This window comes from Oryctolagus cuniculus, chromosome X (genome assembly GCF_964237555.1).
Source record: "Oryctolagus cuniculus chromosome X, mOryCun1.1, whole genome shotgun sequence".
In the NCBI taxonomy this organism is placed as follows: Eukaryota; Metazoa; Chordata; class Mammalia; order Lagomorpha; family Leporidae; genus Oryctolagus; species Oryctolagus cuniculus.
In genome coordinates this window covers 86,087,274-86,109,737 of record NC_091453.1, presented here as the reverse complement: position 1 = coordinate 86,109,737, position 22,464 = coordinate 86,087,274, and the positions used below count along the sequence as shown (strand labels likewise).

Here is a 22,464-nt window from a genome sequence, read left to right as displayed (position 1 = left end):
AAGATACCACTTCATACCTGTTAGGATGGCTATCATCAAAAAGATATATAATATCAAGTGTTGGCAACAATATGGAGAAATTTTAAATCTTGTATATTGTTTTCTTTTGAAAACTGCCTGACATTTCTTCAAAAGGTTAAATGTAGAAATATCATATGACCCAGAAATGCCATTCTTAGGTACATATGAGTATATCTAAGAGCAATGTAACATATATATATATGTACATATATATAAATGTATAAACTGAATATTCAGAGAAGCATCATTTACAATAAACAAAATGTGGAAACAAAGCAAATGCCCATTAAACGACATAAATGAATAAGATGTGGTATATCCATACACTGGAATTTCATTTGTCATAAAAAGGAAAAGAATTACAGATATATGCTACAATACAGATGAGCCTTCAAAACATTATAAGATAAGTAAAAGAAATTAGTCACCAAAGATCAAGTAATATATGATTTCATTTATATGAAATGTTTAGGAAAATCTAGTGGCTGCAGCGAGAAAAATAGGCAGTGACTTTTAATAGGTACACTTTCTTTGGTGGCTGGCTGATGAAAATGTTCTAATATTGACTATGACTGTAGTGATGCTTGCATAACTCTCTGAATATACTTAAAACTGATGAACTATAAGCTTCAAATGGATGAACTGTATGGTATGTGAACTTTACCATAATAAACCTGTGATAAAAATAATAAGGTAGAGGACATTATGTTAAGTGTTATGCCAGACACAGAAAGAAAAATACCACATGTTCTCATAAGTTGAAGCTAAAAAAGTACATCTGAAAGCAGAATAGTAATTACTGGAAGCTAGGAAGTAAAGAGGGAGGAAGAATAGAAGGAGGCTGGATAACAGGTACTAGAACAGTTAGGGGAAGCAAGTTTGCGTTGTATAGCACAGTAGGGTGGTAGAGAAATCTATTATATATTATGAATAACTAAAAGAGAGGACCTTGAAGATACAAACATAAAGAAATAATGAGATAGAAATGCTAACTACCCTGATTTTATCAATTCACATTATATATATATGTATTACAATATCACATTGTACCCCATAACTATGTATAATTCTTACATGTTAATTATGAAGAAAAATAAAATTAAGAGAATACTAACAAATAGAAGTCTGTAATAAATTGGCAGAAAAGATTACTTGCCTATTTCTTTAATAATTAAAAGAAATCTGTTAAGGAGAGAACCTCCACTTTGACTATGACCTTGTCTAAACAAGATAAGAGTCAGAGAACTCAAGGGGCTTCCATAGCCTTGGAAACTCATGACTGGAGCATAGGGAGAATACTGATGCCATAAACAGGAGTGTCAATTTGTAAAGTCAACAACAGGAGTCACTGTGCACTTACTCCTCATTTAGGATCTCTGTCCTTAATGCGCTGTACATTGAGACTTAATGCTATAACGAGTACTCAAACAGTATATTTCACTTTGTGTTTCTATGGGGGTGCAAACTGTTGAAATCTTTACTTAATGTATACTAAACTGATCTTCTGTAAAAAAAAAAAAAAAGAAGAAGAAGAAGAAGAAATTATCAATTCCCAACTTGACTCTCACTGGGATTAAATATGACAATAAGTCTGATCTGATTTCATCATTTAAAAAATCATCTATTATTTTCCACTTTATGTTTCTGTGTGGGAGCAAACTGTTGAAATCTTTACTTAATGTATGCTAAACTGATCTTCTGTATATAAAGAGAATCGAAAATGAATCTTGGTGTGAATGGAAGGGGAGAGGGAGTGGGAAAGGGGAGGGTTGCGGGTGGGAGGGACGTTATGGGGGGGGGGAAGCCATTGTAATCCATAAGCCGTACTTTGGAAATTTATATTCATTAAATAAAAGTTAAAAAAAAAGAAACCTGTTAAATATTGGTGGGGCTGGTGCTGTGGCATAGTGGGTAAAGCCACTGTCTGCAGTCCCAGCATCCCATATGGGCACCAGTTCGAGTCATGGCTGCTCCACTTCTGATCCAGTTCTCTGCTATGGCCTAGGAAAGCAGTAGAGGATGTCCCAAATCCTTGGGCCCCTGCACCCACATGGGAGACCCAGAGGAAGCTCCTGGCTCTGGATCTGCCCAGCTCCAGCCATTGCAGCCATTTGGGGAGTGAACCATAGGATGGAAGACCTCTCCCTCTCTCTGTCTTCTGTAACTCTTTCAAATAAATAAATAAATCTTAAAAAAAATAAAGTTGGCAATATTGAGTACAAAAACACATAAAATTAATGAGTCCTTGAAAACAAAGTTCATATCCATTCATCCTCACTATAGATCACTGTACATGGCACATGGTAGTCCGAAGGAAATTTAAAAAGTTCATGGAAAAGAAAATTAAAGCATTAGTTTAATTTTTTTTAAATATAAGCATAGTTTTTTTTATCATAATACACATTTTCCATTAACATTTGAGGGCCCTTTGTAAGTACTCAATAAATCTTTCTGGGGTAGGTGTTAGGTGTAGCAGTTAAATTGCACTAGGGACATCCACATCCCATATCAGAGCGCCTAGGTCTGAGTCCTGGTTTTGCTCCTATTCCAGCTTCCTGTTAATGTGCACCCAGGGAGATAGTAATAAGTGATGGCTCAAATAGGTGGTTCACTGCCACTCACATGGGAGACTTGAATTGATTGAATTCCTCACTCCTGGGAATTTGGAGACTGAATCGGCAAATGGGAGTTCTCTCTGCATGTCTATCTCTCTTTCTCTGTCCCTGTCTCTCAAATAAAGTAAGTTTTAAAATGATATAATAGGGGCCAGCACTGTGTCATAGAAGGTAAAGCCACAGCCTACAGTGTTGGCATCCCATATGGGTGCAGGTTCTAGTCCCAGCTACCCCACTTCCGATCCAGCTCCCTGCTGTGGCCTGGGAAAGCAGTAGAGGATGTCCCAAATCCTTGGGCTCCAGCACCAAAATAAAATTTTTTTGCACCAAAATAAAATTATCTTTTTTTTTTCTTCAGAGAGATAGACAGACAGACAGAGCTCCCATTCACTGGTTCCCTCTCCAAATGCCCACAATGGCCCAACTGAAGTTGGGAGCTGGGTACTCAATCCAGGTATCCCACATGGGAGGGAGGAATCCAACTACATGAGCCATCACCTGCCTCCCAGGGTTTGCATTAGTAGGAAGCTGGAATCAGAAGCCAGAGCCAGGACTCAGGTACTCCAATGTGGAATGTAGGTGTCTTAATGGCTATGTAAATGCCCTCCTCTAAATTTTTCTTTTAATTACACTTTCCAGAATTTTGAAGTGCTCTCATATTCTGCTTCTCCCTCAACATGAAAAAGTGCTTAATGAGTAACTTCCCTTGCATCTATTACTGCCTGCATCCAAGTTTAGAGCAATTCATGGCAACATAATTCTCTAAAATATCTATGGGGTAAAGGGGGCAGGGAGGAGACGCTGGGAAGAAATTGGGAACTTTACTATTTACCTCCAACTTTTTAAAAATGTATATAGTGGAATATTCCTATGCTTCATTTAGGAGAAGTATCACATGTATATTTTTAAAGGAATAATCAAATTCAGAATAAATATATCTATATTACAATTCACGATATACCAGTGAGATCGAACTTTTAATATGGGTTTAATAACTACTTTAATTTCTTCATTTGAAATTGCTTATTCATGTTATCTGCTAATGTTCTTATTGAAGAATACTATCTTCTCACTGTTGCTTTTTAATGAAAATGTTTGTCAAACCTATTTATTTTTGTAATATTTTGCAAAAATTCTCCCACTGCAGTTTCTCATTTGATTTTTATTTTTGTTTTTACATAGTCAAATCTTTCTATCATTTTTTCCTTTATGGTTTATATCTCCATATCATGTTTAAAAAACTTTCCTTCAGATATACAAAAAGGTGTCCAATTTCATTTTTTAAGAGAAAGTTTCAAAGTATAATTACCATGAGAATAATTTCATTTAACAGATGCCAAGAAGTCAAAAACTAGTAACACAATACACAGTTAAGGACACTGTGAAGAAATAGGCAGCCGTGCAGATTCCTAATATGAGTACAAATTGGTACAAATCCTGTGGAAAACAAGTGGTCAGTGCTTTAAAAATTACAAACACATCTATCTTTTTCAACAAGTAATATTTGTGGAAACTTATCCACAAAGACGTACTTGCATACCTGTAAATGACATGCAAAATGATATTTATTATATCACTGTTTGTATTAGCAAAGAGGAAAAAACCCAAATGCCCAAGAACAAGGGACTGGATATGTAAGTTATGGCAGAGCATATAAAGACCATGAAATATTGTAATGCTATAAAAAACCACTGGGGTAAGGGAGTGCAGTGGAGGATGGCCCAAGTACTTGGGCCCTGCACCCCATGGGAGACCAGGAGAAGTACCTGGCTCCTGCCATCGGATCAGCGCGGTGCGCCGGCCGCAGCGCGCCAGCTGTGGCGGCCATTGGAGGGTGAACCAACGGCAAAGGAAGACCTTTCTCTCTGTCTCTCTCTCTCACTGTCCACTCTGCCTGTAAAAAAAAAAAAAAAAAAAAAAAAAAAAAAAAAAAAAAAAAAAAAAAAAAACACTGGGGCAGACAATTGGCACAGTGGTTAAGCTGCTGTTTTAGATGCCCACATCTCATATCTGAATGCCTGGGTTCAAGTCCCTGCTCTACTTCCGGTCCAGCATCCTGCTAATGCTCACTCTGGAAGGCAGGAGATGAAGACCCAAGTGCTTGGGTCACTGCGGCTCACTTGGGAGACGAGGATGAACTTCCTGGTTCCTGGAAACAGCCGGGATCAGCCCTGGATGTTGTAAGAATTTAAGGAGTAAACCGGGGGATTAAAGATTTCTTCCAGTTCTTGTCTCTCCACTGCCCTGACCCCACTGTCTATCCAAGTCTCTTTTTGTGTCTATGTGGGTGTGTGTCACTTTGCCTATTAAATAAAAAAAAAAAAACACTTGGGGCCAGCATTGTGGCACAGCAGGTTAAGCCACCGTCTGCAACCCTGGCATCCCACATGGATACCACTTCAAGTCTTGGCTGCTCCACTTCCAATCCAGCTTCCTGCTAATGTGCCTGGGAAAGTAGTGGAGGATGGCCCAAGTGCTTGAGCTCCTGCACCCACCTGAGAGACCCAGATGAAGCTCCTGGCTTCGTCCTGGCTCAGTTCTGGCTGTTGTGGCCATTTGGGTAGTGAACCTGTGGATGGAAGAGCTCTCTTGCTCTCTCTCTTTCGCTGTCTCTCTCTCTCTCTGTAACTCTGCCTTTCAAATAAATAAAATAAATCTTAAAGAAAAAAACAGGAATTTCTCCATATATTGACTGTTGTGAAACAACTCTAAAATAGTTTTTTAAAAATGTACAAAGTTATTTTTTAAAAAAAGATAAAGGGCTAAGGATACATATTTGATTTGCTAACAAATCCATGAAGAAGCTCTGGATATATACAATCACAATAGTTAGCTATGTGTGGGGAAGGATCAGAGATACTTGGGGATAGTACACTTATTGATACTATTTATAGTTTTAATTTTGAACCATTTCACTATGTTATTCAAAAATTATATATAAATAAGCAGTCCTCTCTTCAACCTGAGACATTTCATTTATATATTTAGATATATTTTAAGTATTAATTATTTTCTACCTTTAATTCACCTAGGATTTCTTTACACTAACATTTAGGCAAAAGTTAATCCCTTTTCCTACCAATAAAAAATTAGCCAGTTACTGTAATTTAGTCATGACCCCACACTGTTCCCCCATGGATTTGAAATATCATTCTCATAAACATAGGTTTCTTTCTGTACTTTAAAACATTTCACTGTTTTTCTTTATATCCTTGTTGCATTCCAGAATTTCAATTACTGCAGAATTTACTTTTATATTATACAATATTTTAAATTTACAGGAAAGGAATAAACTTATACATTTTCATATATTTTCCTGCAAGAATTTCATCAGTACTTTCCTTAAAATACAACAGATGGCTAATTTGATGCATTTACTTGCCCATTTGAACTTTAGAATCTTGTAAATTCCCTCTCTCCTCTCCTTTCCCCAAAGATTCCCATTATTGTTTTATAAGAATTGCATTAAATGGATAAATTTGGAGGTAAATGACATTTTTTTAAAGATTTATTTATTTATTTGAAAGTCAGAGTTACATAGAGAGAGGAGAGGCAGAGAGAGACAGAAAGAAAAGTCTTCTAACTGCTGGTTCACTCCCCAATTGGCCGCAACGGCCGGAGCTGCGCTGATCTAAAGCCAGGAGCCAGGAGCCTCCTCCGGATCTCCCACACAGGTTCAGGGCCCAAGGCCTTGGGCCTTCTTCCACTGCTTTCCCAGGCCATAGCAGAGAGCTGGATAGGAAGAGGAGCAGCCGGGACTAGAACTGGTGCCCACATGGGATCCAGTACTTCATGCCAGGGCTTCAACCCGCTGCGCTACAGTGCCAGCTCCGATAAATGACATTTTTACATTATTGACAGTGTTTTTGTGAGTCTCTCAATTTATTCAAATCTTCTTTTAGAATCCTTTCTAAAATTCTGAGGTTTTCTTCATCTAGGTCATATACATTTTTAAAAGTTTATTCCTAGTCATTTCATACTTCTGGTTGAAATTGTTAATGGGACCTTTCTCCATTTTATTTCCCAACTACTATTGCTTAAAAATGGAAAAGCTATTGATTTTTGTATTATTTATTTTGTAACTGGCCATATTACCAAAACCTCTTCACTAGCCCTAATTAAATTTGTATTTGAATTATACCCATATTTTAAAATCTTGATCATTTCTCTCAGATACTGGCATAATTTCAGCAGCTTGAACTTACATCATTCACCCAGAGGTAACTAAGGAAACAAATGCCACTTAATATGATTTGCTTTTAAGTTTAATGAGTTTTACTCTGAAATAGAAAAGGGCTTAAGAGACAAAGTTTTATCTTCCTAATCATGGAGTCACAGCCGTTTTTTAACATGGCATTACTGAAATGGGAGGGCAAGTAATTCTTTGCTGTAGGGAGCTATCTTGTATACTGTAGGATATTCAGCAACATCCTTGGCTTCTGGCCAATAGATTCTAATATCCCCCTAGTCTTGACCATCAAAAAAAATGTCTTTAGACATGGCCACATATCCTCAGAGGTAGAAGAGTGGAGAACAAAATCATCTCCAGTTGAAAACCACTGGAGTAAAAGAGCACTGCAATATAATAATTTCCTCCATCTAGTGCTACAAGGATATCAAACTCAGTCTTAACTCCTTCTTCGTTAAGAACATCAGAAAATACCAACTATCTTAATAAATTGTTGGGCATAGAAAATAGCCCAAGTTTTTTTTCATAGAAGTGGGGAAGGTAGTATAAGAAAGTGGGTCATGTTACAATAACTAAAACGGTGACACAAGAACAAGAAAGGACAGTTAATAGCACAAGAATAGGGTATGCAGAAACAGAGTCAAGTCTACATAATAATTTGGTGTACCAGGAAGGCAGTGACTCATATCAGCAGGAAGGCACATCTATTTAAGAAAATAAAATGCTTCAATTCACTAAACTAATTCAGGGGGAAAAAATACTCATAAAAATGTAAACCATAAAAATACTAATACTGAGGTGGAGTATCCTATTTAAATAAGCCTAGAGAGAAATTCAGAAGAGTGAACAATTTAAAGAATAAAAAATACAATCTTAAGGACTTCCATTTCCAGAAATACGGAGGAGATGCAGTTTTCCTTCTTACTCCTGCTAGATACAACTAAAACCCCTGGATTTAATATATGAAATAAACATAAGAAGGCCCTGAAAGGTAGAAAAAAGGCAGCAAACTGAAGAGGGACATAAGGGACAGTGGTGAGTTCTTTAGGTTTCTTTTATATTTCCCAGGCTTGCAGTTGAACAGACTAGCTCTCTTGAAATGCCGATGAATACAGACCAAATAAAGCCCAACAAAAGCCTGCTCTTTCTAGACAAAAAACAAGGAAAGAGGCAGCCTAGGGAGGCAGAAAACATTTACACAATAACTACTCTATATATAAAGACCACACAAAAAAAATTTTGGTCTTGGGGCCATCTGGCATGGAGGTGTATGGGTAAAGCTGTTGCCTGAGATGCCAGCATCCCATATGGGTGCTGCTTCAAGTCCTGAATGCTCCACTTTTGATCCAGATCCCTGCTAATATGCCTGAAAAAGCAGCAAAAGAGGCACAACTACTTGGGCCCGTGCACCCATGTGGGAGACCTGGAAGAATTTCCTGGCTTCTGGCTTCAGACCGCCCCAGCTCCAGCTCCAACTCCAGCCGTTGCTGCTCTCGCTCTCGCTCTGTGTGTGTCCCCTTCTCTCCCTATAAACACTGCCTTTCAAATAAATAAAAGTAGGAGACTCCAGAAGACTCCTGAAACTAGGAGACCCTCACCTTAAGTTCCCACAGCCATCAAGGGGGAAACAAGTTCTACTCCCAAATGCAGTTAAGGAGGCAATGTTCTTCTTTTCCTCCCAAAGCAATGTCACACCAAGCCAGCTGAAGCAAAAGGTTTAAATCAGATCCAGATTCTGGATATGTAATATGAAATTGTCCAAGTTCCAGTGGAAAAAAAAAAAACTCATCTAACCAAGAACCAGGAAGGTCACATACTAAATGGAAAAATATTAATATATGCCACCAAATAACAGAAATGTTAGGATTATCTGACAAAAATTTAAAGTATCCATGATAAAAATGCATCAAAAGGCAATTACAGGGCCGGCGCCGCGGCTCACTAGGCTAATCCTCTGCCTTGCGGCGCCGGCACACCAGGTTCTAGTCCCACTCGGGGCGCCGGATTCTGTCCCGGTTGCCCCTCTTCCAGGCCAGCTCTCTGCTGTGGCCAGGGAGTGCAGTGGAGGATGGCCTAAGTACTTGGGTCCTGCACCCCATGGGAGACCAGGAGAAGCACCTGGCTCCTGCCATCGGATCAGCGTGGTGCGCCAGCCGCGGCGGCCATTGGAGGGTGAACCAACGGCAAAGGAAGACCTTTCTCTCTGTCTCTCTCTCTCACTGTCCACTCTGCCTGTCAAAAAAAAAAAAGGCAATTACAAAGACAGCTGAAATACATAAGAAAAAAAAAACAGCCTTGGTGTCAGCACTGTGGCATAGTAGACTAAGTCTTCACCTGTGGTGCTGGCATCCCATATGGGCACCGGTTCATGTCCCGGCTACTCCTTATCCAGCTCTTGGAAGCCACAAAAAAAAAAAAAAAAAAACCTGACATCCAAGCAATAGAGGCAAAACTCTTTGAATGGCAGAGGAGTCTCATCAGAAACTATAGAGGCAAGAAGTAGGCCTATATTTTTTAAGTGCTGAAAGAAAAACTGTCAAACTAGAACTAATGAAAATATCCTTCAGGAATAAGGAAGAAATGAAGACATGGAAAAATGAAGGAAAACTCAGAGAATTTGTTACTGGTAGAATATTCCAAAAGCATGGCTAAAGGAAGTTCTTCAAACAAAAAGGAAATGATTAAAGAAGAAATCTTGGAACTTCAGGAAAGAAGAAACAACAAATGAAAGCAAAAATATGGGTAAATACAACAGGTTTTCATTCTCATCTCGAGTTTTATATGTATTGAGTGACCATCATATGCCAGGCAAAAGTCTAAGCATTTTACCTGTATTAATGTAAGCACTGAGAGGTTAAATTAACTTGTTCAGGGTCACAGAACTAGTAAATGGCAGAGTCAAGACTCAAACATTTATTTCCTAGTTGTTATTTTAATAACAGATATGCATTATTTGTAACACCACATATTCATTCATATGGCATTAAAATGCCCCCTGAAGTAATTACCAAATATTCTATCATTATAATTACTTCAATGCACTATTTCATCTCCTATGCCATAGTATCATAACAACCAATCAAATTTGGTGTCCTTATCACTACTAAGTAAAATTAAAAATAAGATTTACTTTATTATCTATAACTTTAAAATATTTTTGTTGTTTCCAAAAGCTCTGAAATCATGACTAAAATATGTAACTTAATAAAATGTATCATAAAATAAAATGGATTAATATCTCATTCATTGCATTTACCAAGTTCTAAGGCATCTACAATAAAACCAAATTTATATGGTTTATAAACCAGAACTCTATTAACTGCACTTTGGTTTTGCTAGATCCTGAATGTCTTCTCCTTAATGTTCAATATAAGTTAAGTGTATTTTACTGAACCTTAATTTGGAAATTGGTAACCCCTGTATTGTATGTGGAGATGTCTAAGACAGAATATTTAGCAAGAATATGCCATCCCTCAACTATGACATATAATTGACTTACTGTTTTCTTGAAATTTTATTCTACTCTTAAAGAAATTCTTTCCTGTTCTATTGTACCTTTAAATAAATTTTAACCGAGGAACTTTATTTTTTGAAAGGAAAAAATACAGATTGTGAGCAGAAATATTTGTTAAAAGGGTTAAACAATTGACCAAAACATTTTAGTGTAAATCTTATCATTACTCTATACCAACTTGTCTAGACTACTAATGCTCATAAGGTTGTAACTCTTTCCAAAACAAATATTGTTTGGTTCTAAACCAAAAGCTACAATTCAGAAGGAACAGTTCACATTTAATTTTCACCACATTCATTAATGACACTCACCTCAAACAAAGGAAGCAACTACATTGAGATTTGTGTCAATAAAACAAGAATCTCAAAATCAATCCTAGATGCTGTACCTCTTCATTGGAAAGCAGAGAGCTCAAACCTTACCCATAGGCACTCTGCCAAGGTTGAAAGGAGCAACTGGTATGTAGCAATTGTTCCACTTAGATGCCTGAGCAGTGTCAATGAGGTGGTAATCCTGCAAAAGCTGCTGCATTGCTCAGGGAGACTATTAAAACTGGTGCTTCCAGTCTGGGATGTGCTGCTTCCATACATGAATGGCAAGTTTGTGGCTGTTAGAGACTGAGTACCAGAGGTGGAAGCTGAGCCAAAAGCAAAAGCGGTGGATGCTGTCACCTGGGATTGGGCACTGCTTGTTACAGAACTAAAGAAGGTGCTGGTACCCAGCCCCAAAGCCCATGGAATCACTGTAGGTTGTGTAGAAGCAGTAATTACACCTCTGTTTAATTTTGGTGTATCTACACTAAACAGAAATAGGAGAGAAATCAAGGTAATAGTCCTCTGACAAATAAATGGCTGCTAAGATAACAGCTCCTGTGAAATTAAACTTTAAATATGAAGTTTATATGATTTTGTTGAACAGCTTACTTCATTTCAATGAGATAACCAGATATCAATGTAGGAATGTATATACATTCCATATTTGTTCACCCACAGATAAAACTTACCTAATTTGATCCACTCCAAAGGGGAAAAAGATTTTAAATATTTTAATAGAGGAAGAGTACTTTAGAAAATTATGTTTCCAGTAGACATTAGGACTTACACTTCCTATCAGTCAGGCAGACTTTATTAAACAGAAGTTTTTGTTTTAGATATGGAATCACAAAGTCAAACAGCAGGCATGCTTTCAATATAATTTCTAAAAGTTTAATTTTTAATTGACACAAAATTGTACATATTTTAAATGCATTTTATGAGCCATGAAAAATACTTCAATATTTAAGTTGCCTCTCCCAAGAAAAATTATTTTGCACTCAATTACAAGTTATTAGATAACTATACAGGAAAGGGAAAAGATCCAGAGGGATGCTACTGGAAAACATGAATCCAACTGGATTTACCAAAAAAGGCATTCATTGAGTGCTTTAAAATTCTGAGATGCAGGAGGGGAAAACTTTATAATCAAGGTCATTACGATGATCAATAGATAAAGATTTCTCTAGAGAGACACTTATTAAAGATGCAGCATGATTTAAAGATGATGTATGTCCAAAACACAGTGCATACTCCTCTTGTGGCTCACATAAAATGAAGGGAAACCACAGATGAGAATTCAATGTGCCTTGTGACTCAAATATGAGATGGTGTTAATTTGTAGGATTATCTTGGGAATGAATGGCATAATTCCAAGCATTTGACTTAAAAATGCCATATAATTTCTTTACCCTGCCCATGCTCTAAATCTGAAGTTTGTCTTTGAAAGACAAACTTTGTAGCCTCTCAGAGAATCAGAAACCGTACTAATGTTCTTACCCTAAGGAAAACCCACTTCCTACTGGGGCAAGAGTTGATTCAAATGGTGTTCCAAAGCTGAATCACATAGTCCGTGTAGCTGGAGCTGAATTATCGAATAAAAACCAGCCAATAGAAGTTGAAGATGTACTTACAATTGGTTAGAATGGAGTCCCAAAATTAATCCCTCCTACACCAGGTATAAAGAAAGTAAATCGTGTAGTTGAAGTGGTAGTTGTCTTTGCAGAGCCAAAAGCAAACTCACCTGTAGGGATACTAGTTCCTCCAAAGTTAAACCTGTTCATGACTCCAAACCCTAAAAAGGAGTAAGGGCAGAATGAAAGAAAAAAATTAGATATCTCAAAGTAAGCTCCAAATAATGAATGCAAACCTTATTGGAATCATTCCACATAAACCAAATTCCTAGAAATATCAATTGGAAATAATTTAATAAAAACACTTTTTAGAAACACCCTATTTATCGGAGGTAGTCTCCTCATTTTAAAGATTAGGCAGCCAACCTAGACCAGCTAAAGAAACTTAATAGCACACATAGTCTAGTAACATGCCAGAGCAAAAACTCAAGTCTAGATGGCCTCCAAACCCTACCATGCTGCATTGTTGATAACTTTAAACTGCGGCCAGAGCTGTGGCATAGTAGGCTAAGCCTCTGCCTGCCGCACCAGCATCCCATATGGGCACCCGTTTGAGTCCTAGCTGCACCTCTTCTGATCCAGCTCTCTGCTATGGCCTGGGAAAGCAGTAGAAGATTGCCCAAGTCCTTGGGCCCCTGCACCCATGTGGGAGACCCGGAAGAATCTCCTGGATCGTGGCTTCAGATTGGCCCAGCTCTGGCCGTTGCGGCCATTTGGGGAGTGAACCAGCAGATGGAAGACTGTTTCTCTCTCTCTCTGTCTCTGCCTCTCTGTAACTCTGCCTTTCAAATAAGTTAAAATAAATCTTTTAAAAAATTACTAAAATAAAATTCACATTAAGAACCCAATTTTCAACTTGAAAATCATGACCTTTTCTGTGCCACTAGGAACTCTGTTGAAATTGCATTTTTTAAAAGAATTTCTAAAAGCATTTTTGCTATCCTCTTAAGCCAGCTTTGCTAATAGATTACCCACCTTGTCTCCCACTTCAGCATATCAACAACTGAATCTAGTTTGCCTTCTATTCTGTCCTTACATTTGCTGATTTCTAGGAGTTAAAGTTGGCCCCCACCACTATTTTATCAGGGATTTTTCATCCTATGCAAATTCTGATCCTAGAAATTTTAGTATTAACTGTGCCTATAGAAAAGAATATCATTTCATAATTGTCACCCGGCCAAAATATACTATCAACTATAAGACTCATTTCCGCTCCAGAGATGTAATATATGAAAATAAACTGCCTCCCCAAATTGAAGAGATACAGTGTCTTGAATGATGCCAGTGTCATGGGTATAAGGGAAAACCTTCTGAAAACTCTCAAAAACAGGGCCGGCGCCGCGGCTCACTAGGCTAATCCTCGGCCTTGCGGCACCGGCACACCGGGTTCTAGTCCCACTCGGGGCGCCGGATTCTGTCCCGCTTACCCCCCTTCCAGGCCAGCTCTCTGCTGTGGCCAGGGAGTGCAGTGGAGGATGGCCCAAGTGCTTGGGCCCTGCACCACATGGGAGACCAGGATAAGTACCTGGCTCCTGCCATCGGATCAGTGCGGTGTGCCAGCCGCAGCGCGCCGGCCGTGGCGGCCATTGGAGGGTGAACCAACAGCAAAGGAAGACCTTTCTCTGTGTCTCTCTCTCACACTGTCCACTCTGCCTGTCAAAAAATAAAAAAATAAAAAAAACCTCTCAAAAACAATTATTTACATCAATGTGCTAATTATAATAGATTATCTTTAAGTCATATATTAAAAAGGTTTTTAAGATTTATTTTATTTATTTGAAAGAGTTACAGAGAGAGGCAGAGACAGAGAGAGAGGTCTTCCATCCACTGGCTCACTCCCCAATATGGCCACAATGGCCAGAGCTGCGCCGATCCGAAGCCAGCAGCAAGGAGCTTCTTCTGGGTCTCTCACATGGGTGCAAGGGCCCAAGGACTGGGGCCATCTTCTACTGCTTTCCCAGGCCATAGCAGAGAGCTGGATTCAAAGAGGAGCAGCCGGGACTAGAACCGGAGCCTATATGGGATGCCAGCACTTCAGGCCAGGGCTTTAACTTGCTGTGCCACAGCGCCGGCCCCAGTATTAAAAGTTTTAAAATGTGAACTCTCAATGTTGATTTCAAGTATAATAACTCAGTCCTGGAAAGCATAGAAAGGGAGGCATTCTGAGCAGATTAAGAACACTTGCTGTAATTAATTTATAGTCCCAAGTGTACCATTCTTCTTGGGGTTACAAGCGTTATGTTGTTAGAAATCATAGTCTAATAATATGACGTTTCATAATATAATTGCATACTTATATGTTATATATGTATTATATATTTATATTATTATATAACATTATAAATATAGCTAGAAAAACTCACTGCTGTCAAACCATGGTGTTGACACTATAATAAAAACTGACGAACACTTTCAGATTTTGTTACTGCCATCAAAGTCATATTCCAGGCCAAAAGACAGTTTTCTGGTAGTAATCAAAAGTTGGATTTTTTTCCCCATGCCCTTATATTAATAGATATTCTATTCTTTTTCAAATAATTTAAGAATATTCTTACTAAATGTAGCTTGAACATTTAAATTTTTTTATTCCTTTTAGATTTTTTGGGAAAAACCTCAAAACAATTTTTGTTGTAAAAATGCATTTTAATCACTAAAAATTTGAAATTAAAGCTACTTCTCTGTCCATTTCACTTAGACTTTAAATCTTTCATATTATTAACTTTTTCAATAAAATCTGTTTTGCCAAACCAGTTCGACCAAGGTGTTAAAAAGCCTCCTAATTATTATGGATTGTCAATTTTTTATAATTCCATTGTTTTTTATTTTATATCTGTCAAGACTGTGTTGTTAAGAACTTATACAGTTCATGGTTAAAAGTCTCTCTTTTTTTTTTTTTTTTTTTTGACAGGCAGAGTTAGACAGTGAGAGAGAGAGACAGAAAGAAAGGTCTTCCTTCTGTTGGTTCACCCCCCCAAAATGGCCACTACGGCCAGCGCGCTGTGCCAATCTGAAGCCAGGAGCCAGGTGCTTCGTCCTGGTCTCCCATGTGGGTGCAGGGACCAAGGACTTGGGCCATCCTCCATTGCCTTCCCGGGCCACAGCAGAGAGCTGGACTGGAAGAGGAGCAACCGGGACAGAACCGGTGCCCCAACCGGGAATAGAACCCGGTGTGCCAGAGCCACAGACAGAGGATTATCTTAGTGAGCTGCGGCGCAGGCCAAAAGTCTCATCATAGATTTTCTTCCTACCATCAGTGTGAAGTGCCTGCTTATTACTAAAATATCTTATGTAACATTGATGTTCCCTTACCATTTTTCTTTTGGTTGATATTTGCCTAGTGCAATTTTTCTCATCCATTTTTCAACCGTTCTATGTCATTTTAAATGTGCTTTTTCCTCTTCCATCTGTTTTTCCTTTTAAAATATTTTTTCTTTTTTTAAAAAACTGATTTATTCAAAAGGCAGAGGAAGAGGAAGAAGAAGAGAGAGAGGGAGGGAGAGAAAGAGAGAGATGTCTTCCATCTGCAGGTTCACTCCCCAAATGGCTGAAACAGCCAGGGGCCAGCCCAAAGTCAGGAGCCAGAATGCTATGCAGGTCTTCCATGTAAGTGTAAGGGACCTACATACTCGGGCCCTCATCTGCTGTCTTCCAAGGCGCATTAGCAGAAATCTGGATTGTAAGTGGAATAGCCAAAACTCGAACTGGCACTCAGATATCGTATGCTGGCATTGCAAGAGACAGCTTAACCTATGGTGCCACAATGCCACTGGTATTTCTTTAACTAACAAAAATTGTACACATTTGTGGGGTACTATGTGATGTTTCAATACATGCATATGCTATATATAATGTCCAATCAGAGTAAAGATATCATATTCTCATACACTGAGAATTTCTTTATGGTGAAAACATTAAAAACCCTTATTGTAGAGAAATATTCAGTATCTTATTATTATCTATAGTCACCCTACTGGGCAATAGAACACAAGAGCTTTTTAAACCTGTCTAACCATAACTTAGTACCCTTTAATCAATATTTCTCTATCCCTAGTCTTCGCAACCTCTGGTAATCACCATTTCTACTCTCTGCTTCTATTAACTTTCTTAGACTCCATACACGTGTTAGATCATGTGGTACTTGTCTTTCTGTGCTTGGCTTATTTCACTTAACATAATGACCTCCTCTTCCATCCATGCTGTTGCAAATGGCAAGATTTCATACTTCTTCATGAATAGTATTCCATTGTGTATATGTTTCACATTTTCTTTATCCATTCATCAGTGCATAGACACTTAAGTAGTTTCCATTTCTTGGCTATTGTGAATAGGACTGCAGTAAACGTAAGAGTTCAGATGTTTCTTTGACAGGCTGATTTCATTTCCCTTGGATATATACCCAGGAGTGGGATAGCTGAATCATATGGTTGTTTTATTTTTAGTTTTTTGAGGATTCTTGAGGATTCTTCATACCTTTTTTTCACAATGGTTGTATTTACATTCCCACCAACCATGTACAGGGGTTCCCTTTTCTCTACATCTGTGCCATCACTTGTTATCTTTTATCTTTTTGATAATAGACAATCTAACTGAAGAGTATTGATTAAGTATGGTTTTTAAAAACAGCTAAAAAAAAAAACCCTCCAATCAGACAGTCTCTCTTTAAAGACAGACAGAGAGAGAGAGAGAGAGAGAGAGAGGTGTTCCATCCACTGATTCACTCCCCAGATGGCCGCAACAGCCGGAGTTGCGCCAATCCAAAGCCAGGAGCTAGGAGCTTCTTCTGGGTCTCCCACATAGATGCAGGGGCTCAAGGACATGGGCCATCTTCTACTGCTTTCCCAGGTCATAGTAGAGAGCTGGATGGGAAGTAGAGCAGCCAGGACTCAAACCGGCACCCATATGGGATGCCAGCACTGCAGACAGCGGCTTTACCTGCTATGCCACATTGCTGGCCCCTCTGACAATCTCTTAATGAGTGAGTGTTATTTATATGTATTGTGACTAGTCATACAACTGAACTTTTTAAAAATGATTATTTATTTGAAAGAGTTACAGAGACGGGGTGTGGGGAGGGAAAGAAGAGGGAGAGAGAGATCTTCCATCCTCTGGTTCATTCCCCAAATAGCCACAACAGCCAGGATTGGGCCAGACTGAAGCCAGGAGCCAGGAGCTTCACCCAGGTCTCTCATGTGGGTGTCAGGGGCCAAAGCACTTGGGCCATCTTCTGCTACTTTTTGCAGACCATTAGCAGGGAGCTTGTTCAGAAGTGGAGCAGCCGGGACACAAATCAGCACCCATATGAAATGCTGGCATCACAGACCATGGCTTTACCCACTATGCCACAATGAACATATGCCCCACAACTGAACATATTTTTCATCCTTCTTTGTATTTCTTCAAGTTCTATGTATGTTTTATCTCTTTTTTTTTGGTTTGTTTAGATTGATGAAATTGACTTTATTTCCTTAATTTTCCCCCAGACTTGAAAGTTATATATTCTAATTATATTAGTGTTGCATGAGTTCTCTCAAATTCTTTTAACATCCAGACTTAAATTAGTGCTTTTCCTAATAAAGCCTGAAGTTGTCCATATTTTCTTTTTTTAATAAACACAGCCTTGGCCCATTTTAGCTTTCCTGTGTATATCACTGCTATATTTTAAAAAATGGAAAACAAGGGCATACTCCATATCTGTGGGCCTTGTGTTACTCAGCCATCCTCTATTCCTCTTATCCACACAGCCCAACCATAGGAAACTAAAGTTCATAAAAGTACAGCTTTGTTGAGCCCAGCTTACAGTTCTGTCTTGGGTGACTCAATGTAAGCAAACTTACTCGAAGAAAGAAATGCCAAGTACTAGATGGTAAGGGGCTTCTGTAGAAAACCTGGTAGGCCAAAAGAAATCATGATAGCTCACTTGAACAAGCTACTAGATGGGCCAGGCTGTGGTGTAGCGGGTAAGTGCCACCTGCAGTGCCAGCATCCCATATGGATGCTGGTTTGCCTCTTGGCTGCCCCACTTCCAAAGCAACAGAAGATGGCCCAACTGCTTGGGCCCCTGCACCCACGTGGGAGACCCAGATGAAGCTCCTGGCTCCTGGATCGAGCCTGGCCCAGCCATGGTTGATGCAGCCATTTGGAGAGTGAACAAGTGGATGGAATCAATCTCTCTCTCTCTCTTTCTCTCTCTCTCTCTCTCACTCTGCCTTTCAAATAAATAAATCTTTAACAAAAAAGTGCTACTGCAATAGGGCAAATGTTCTCTGCCTGCTAATCCAATCTTAAATGAGTTTACTGAGTTATCTAAGTGGCTGGAGAGGAAGAAAAACAATTCAGTGAGTGCTGCTGCCCTATAAGATTGTTCTGGTCACTTAAATGCATTGGAGCCTCAGTTTCTCTACTTCTAAAATTCTGGTGGTTTCATTAAGTGAGTAACTAAAATATCTTTTAAAAAATAAGTTTAAGAGTGGACATTTAGCCTAGCAGTTAAGATGTTCATGTCCCATATCAGAGTGTCTGGGCTCAACTCCTGGTTCTGGCTCCTGACTCAAGCTTCCTGCTAATGCAGACCCCAGGAAGTAGCAATAACAGCTCAAGTAATCGGGTTCCTGCCTCCCAAGTGGGATACTTGGATTAATATGTATTCCCAGCTCCTAGCTCCAGCCCTAGCCATTGCAAGCATTTGAAGAATGAACCAGCTGATGAGAGTGCTATCACTGTCTCTCTGCCTTTAAAATAAATAAGTAATTTTAAAAATAAGTTCACAATGTAAATCTCCTCATATAATCCTTTGTCTAATTTAATTTAATGTATGGAGCTATGAGAAAGCTTTCCAGTATAATTCTGGGGTTATCCTCACCGTCAATAATGGTTCAGCAAATCAAGGATAATAATGTAGCATTTTCAGCTGGCCCAGAGAGTGAACATAAATTGGATTTCAAATTACAATTCAAAAAAAGTACTATGCCACTAGATCATTTATCAGCATTCAAATTATCTGCTCTGTATACTGCCTACCACCACCTACTGATCCTGAAAATGGTCTGGGGATAGGAAACCTTAACTAGAAATCAATAAATGATGGTAAGTCATTTCAAGACACACCACTTCACCACTCAAGTTCTTGAATCTCTTGTGTAATACAAAGGAGGAAAGAGAGAGAAACACTTATTAAATCTGAAATCCCTCATCTGTAATCACCTAATAACAAATAAAAGATGTATTCCGATTTCCAATCTATAGCTGAGGAAACTGTGGCTCTGAGACGCTAAATAACTTTCCCAAGGTAAAACAACTAGAAAGTAAAGGAACTGGACATAATACTGCTATTTTAATATTAGCTTAAGCAGCACATCATTAGAAAAATAAATCTGCCATGTTTCAAAAGGCAGAAATAAGATGAGTTCAAGCCTGGGTACCTACTATGAGCCATTTCAGCATAAATGTTTGGGGACCACTGTCTCATAAAGTATAAATGAATTTGGGGGGTCATTCACACTACTATTACCCCACATTACTTTGAGAAATGACTGTCAAAAAGTGACTAACATATAAGCTCAGCCACATAATTATTAAAAATTGTTCCTACTTTCTTGGAAGCAAATAAACTATTCTTCCTTTGTGGCAACATTTCCTCTAAATTGCCTATTACTTGACAACCATCAAGTTCCACCAATGCACCCCACCTTCTTAAGAACATCATGACTAAGTGAGCTGGCCTGAAAACTGATGCAATGTGATTAGTCATGTTTTAAAAACATTCTTATAAATAGCAATTTCTGACAATACATATGATTCTTCAATATATTGTTAATTGGAGAGGCAGAGAACCATACGAAAAGTCCAAGCTCACAAGAAATCCCTTGTCCCACATAGACATAAAGCCTTCTCAAAAAAGTACTGAAGATGAAAGTAGAAAAATCTAAATCTCAAAGCACAGTAAGGATTTTAGTTACACTGATAGTTAGTTGCCAACTCAGGAAGTAGAAACTGAGTTACTACTGTTTTTATTCTAAATTTTTGAGTCCCCAGAGAGAAATGGATGAAGAAGGATAAAATTAACACAGGCATTTTGGAGAAAACAAGGAAGGATCAGATGTCTAATGGTGATAATTTTATTTCATGCCAAAACAAAATATACGGCTTCTGAAAATGGTGCATTGGCTTTAAGTTCTTATTATCTTAAGTAGTAAAATTTAATGATGATCTTTCACACAAAGTCCTTTTCCCCCTTCATACTATAAAATCTCAAAGCCAACAAATCAGAATCTAATTTTAAGAACGAGAAAATGAATTTTTTTAAATCACAAAATTAGGACTTCTCCAAATATTAGAAGTGTGATATTTTAGAAGAATATAAATTGCCATGAAGCAGATCTCATTTTCAGTGAATGACTTCACAATAACAAAATTGGAAAAGGACAGACAAAAATTGAGACCAAGGAGGAGGATGGAAGAAGGCCTCAAAAGAGGGAGAATATTGGGGTGGCATTTGGCATAGCAGTTAATCCATCTCTTAGGATAGCTACATCCCATACTTGGATGCTTAGGTTTGTGACCCATCACTGCCTGTGACTCCAGCTTCCTGCTAATGCACACACCCTGGGAGGCAGCAAAGGGGAATGAAATTATGTCTTTGCAAGAATTAAAGGAAAGAAAGGAAGGAAGGAGAGGGGTTGAGGGAGAAAGAGAGGAGAACTCTTCCCAGGAAATACATGAAATCTGTTTTAAAAGAGAAAAAAAGAGAGGGAGAACCTTAGGATAGCATTTGACACAGCTCTTAAACAGTTTCCTAGGATGACCAAATTCCCACACTAGGTGCCTAGGTTTGTGACCCATCACTGCTTGTGACTTCAGCTTCCTGCTAATATACATCCTGGGTGATGACTCAAGTACTTGGGTCCCTGCTACCCATGTGGAGACCTGGCTTGAGTTCTGGACTCCTGGCTTGGGTCCAGCCCAACCCCAGCTGTTAGAATATTGTTGCAAGTATTTGGTGAGTGAACCAAAGGATAGGAGATCTCTCTATATCTCTGTCTATCTCTGAATGTCTCTCTGCTTTTGAAATAAATGAAATTTAATTTTTTAAGAAATTCAATATGACAGAGAGAGAGAGAATGAATTCTGGAGAGCTAAAAAGCACCTAAGCTATGTTTGTAGAAGGGGTGGTGGTGGTGGTTTTCAAGGAAGGAGGGACATGGGGAACACAGAGACTCAGTAAGATCCATGGCTGTGGAAACAGGGTGGGAGGGATGGGTCTTAAAAGAAGGCAGGGTGCAATGAAGAACAGGGAGTATTGACGGTTGGGGGTGGGGTGGGGAGAAAGGGAGAAGAGTAGAACACTTGAGAAAGCTAGTCAAGGAAACAAAGGACAAGTGATCACAAATGCAAAAAACAACCTCAAAAGTATACCCATATTTAGAAGATTCTTCTCCAAAACTTTGTAGAGCAAAATATAGAAAGACACTGGAGAATTCTGAAGCATGGTATTCATAAAATACCTTTCATAAGCATGTGAATAATAAAAGTTGTCATTTAAAGATCTCAAAAACTATCATTTTGGGAGGAAAAATAGATCTGGTTAATACAATTAAAGTTTATTTTTTTGAATAAATCTTCACTTGTTTCACAGTCTCACTCCACAAAGAATAAGGCAATCAAGCATACACTTTTGAAAAACAAGCATAATTCTTGGTTGTATTTTCTTATAAAATATACATGACATAAAACCATTTTAGCCACTTGTAAGTTTACACTTCATTGGCACTAAGCACATTCACAATGTTGCTCAAACATCACCACTACCTATATACAAAGCTTTTCAATTATCCCAAAAGAAAACCCACTACTATTTTCTTTTTAAAAAAACTATTTTTATTTAAAACTTTTTTAACCAGACATATAAAATTTTTATGGGGTACTACTATGTGATGTTTCAATACATGTATACATTATGTAATTCCAATCGGGGTAAATCTCCTCAAACATAATATTTCTTTATGGTGTAATCATTGACTACTAAATCCCCATTCTGGGTAACCCCTAACTTATACAGTCTCCATGAATTTCCTTATTCTAGGTAATCCAATTAAATGGAATCATACAATATTTGTATGATTTACCTGAATATCTAAATACTTGAAATATCCCAAATGTACAGCAACAATAGGAGAATGGAGAT

At 38.3% G+C, this 22,464-nt stretch overlaps 1 protein-coding gene across 6 annotated transcripts in view; it reads right to left on the bottom strand.

Moving 5' to 3' along the window:
- NUP62CL (nucleoporin 62 C-terminal like) overlaps positions 1-22,464 on the bottom strand; it is a 109,318-nt gene that overhangs the window by 50,202 nt on the left and 36,652 nt on the right. For all 6 annotated transcript variants that reach the window (XM_008272850.4, XM_008272852.4, XM_051827229.2 and 3 more), the window contains exon 2: positions 12,395-12,445. In XM_008272850.4, the coding sequence (XP_008271072.1) occupies positions 12,395-12,434 (40 nt within the window). In that variant the 5' untranslated portion in view covers positions 12,435-12,445. The remainder of the gene's footprint in view (positions 1-12,394; positions 12,446-22,464) is intronic.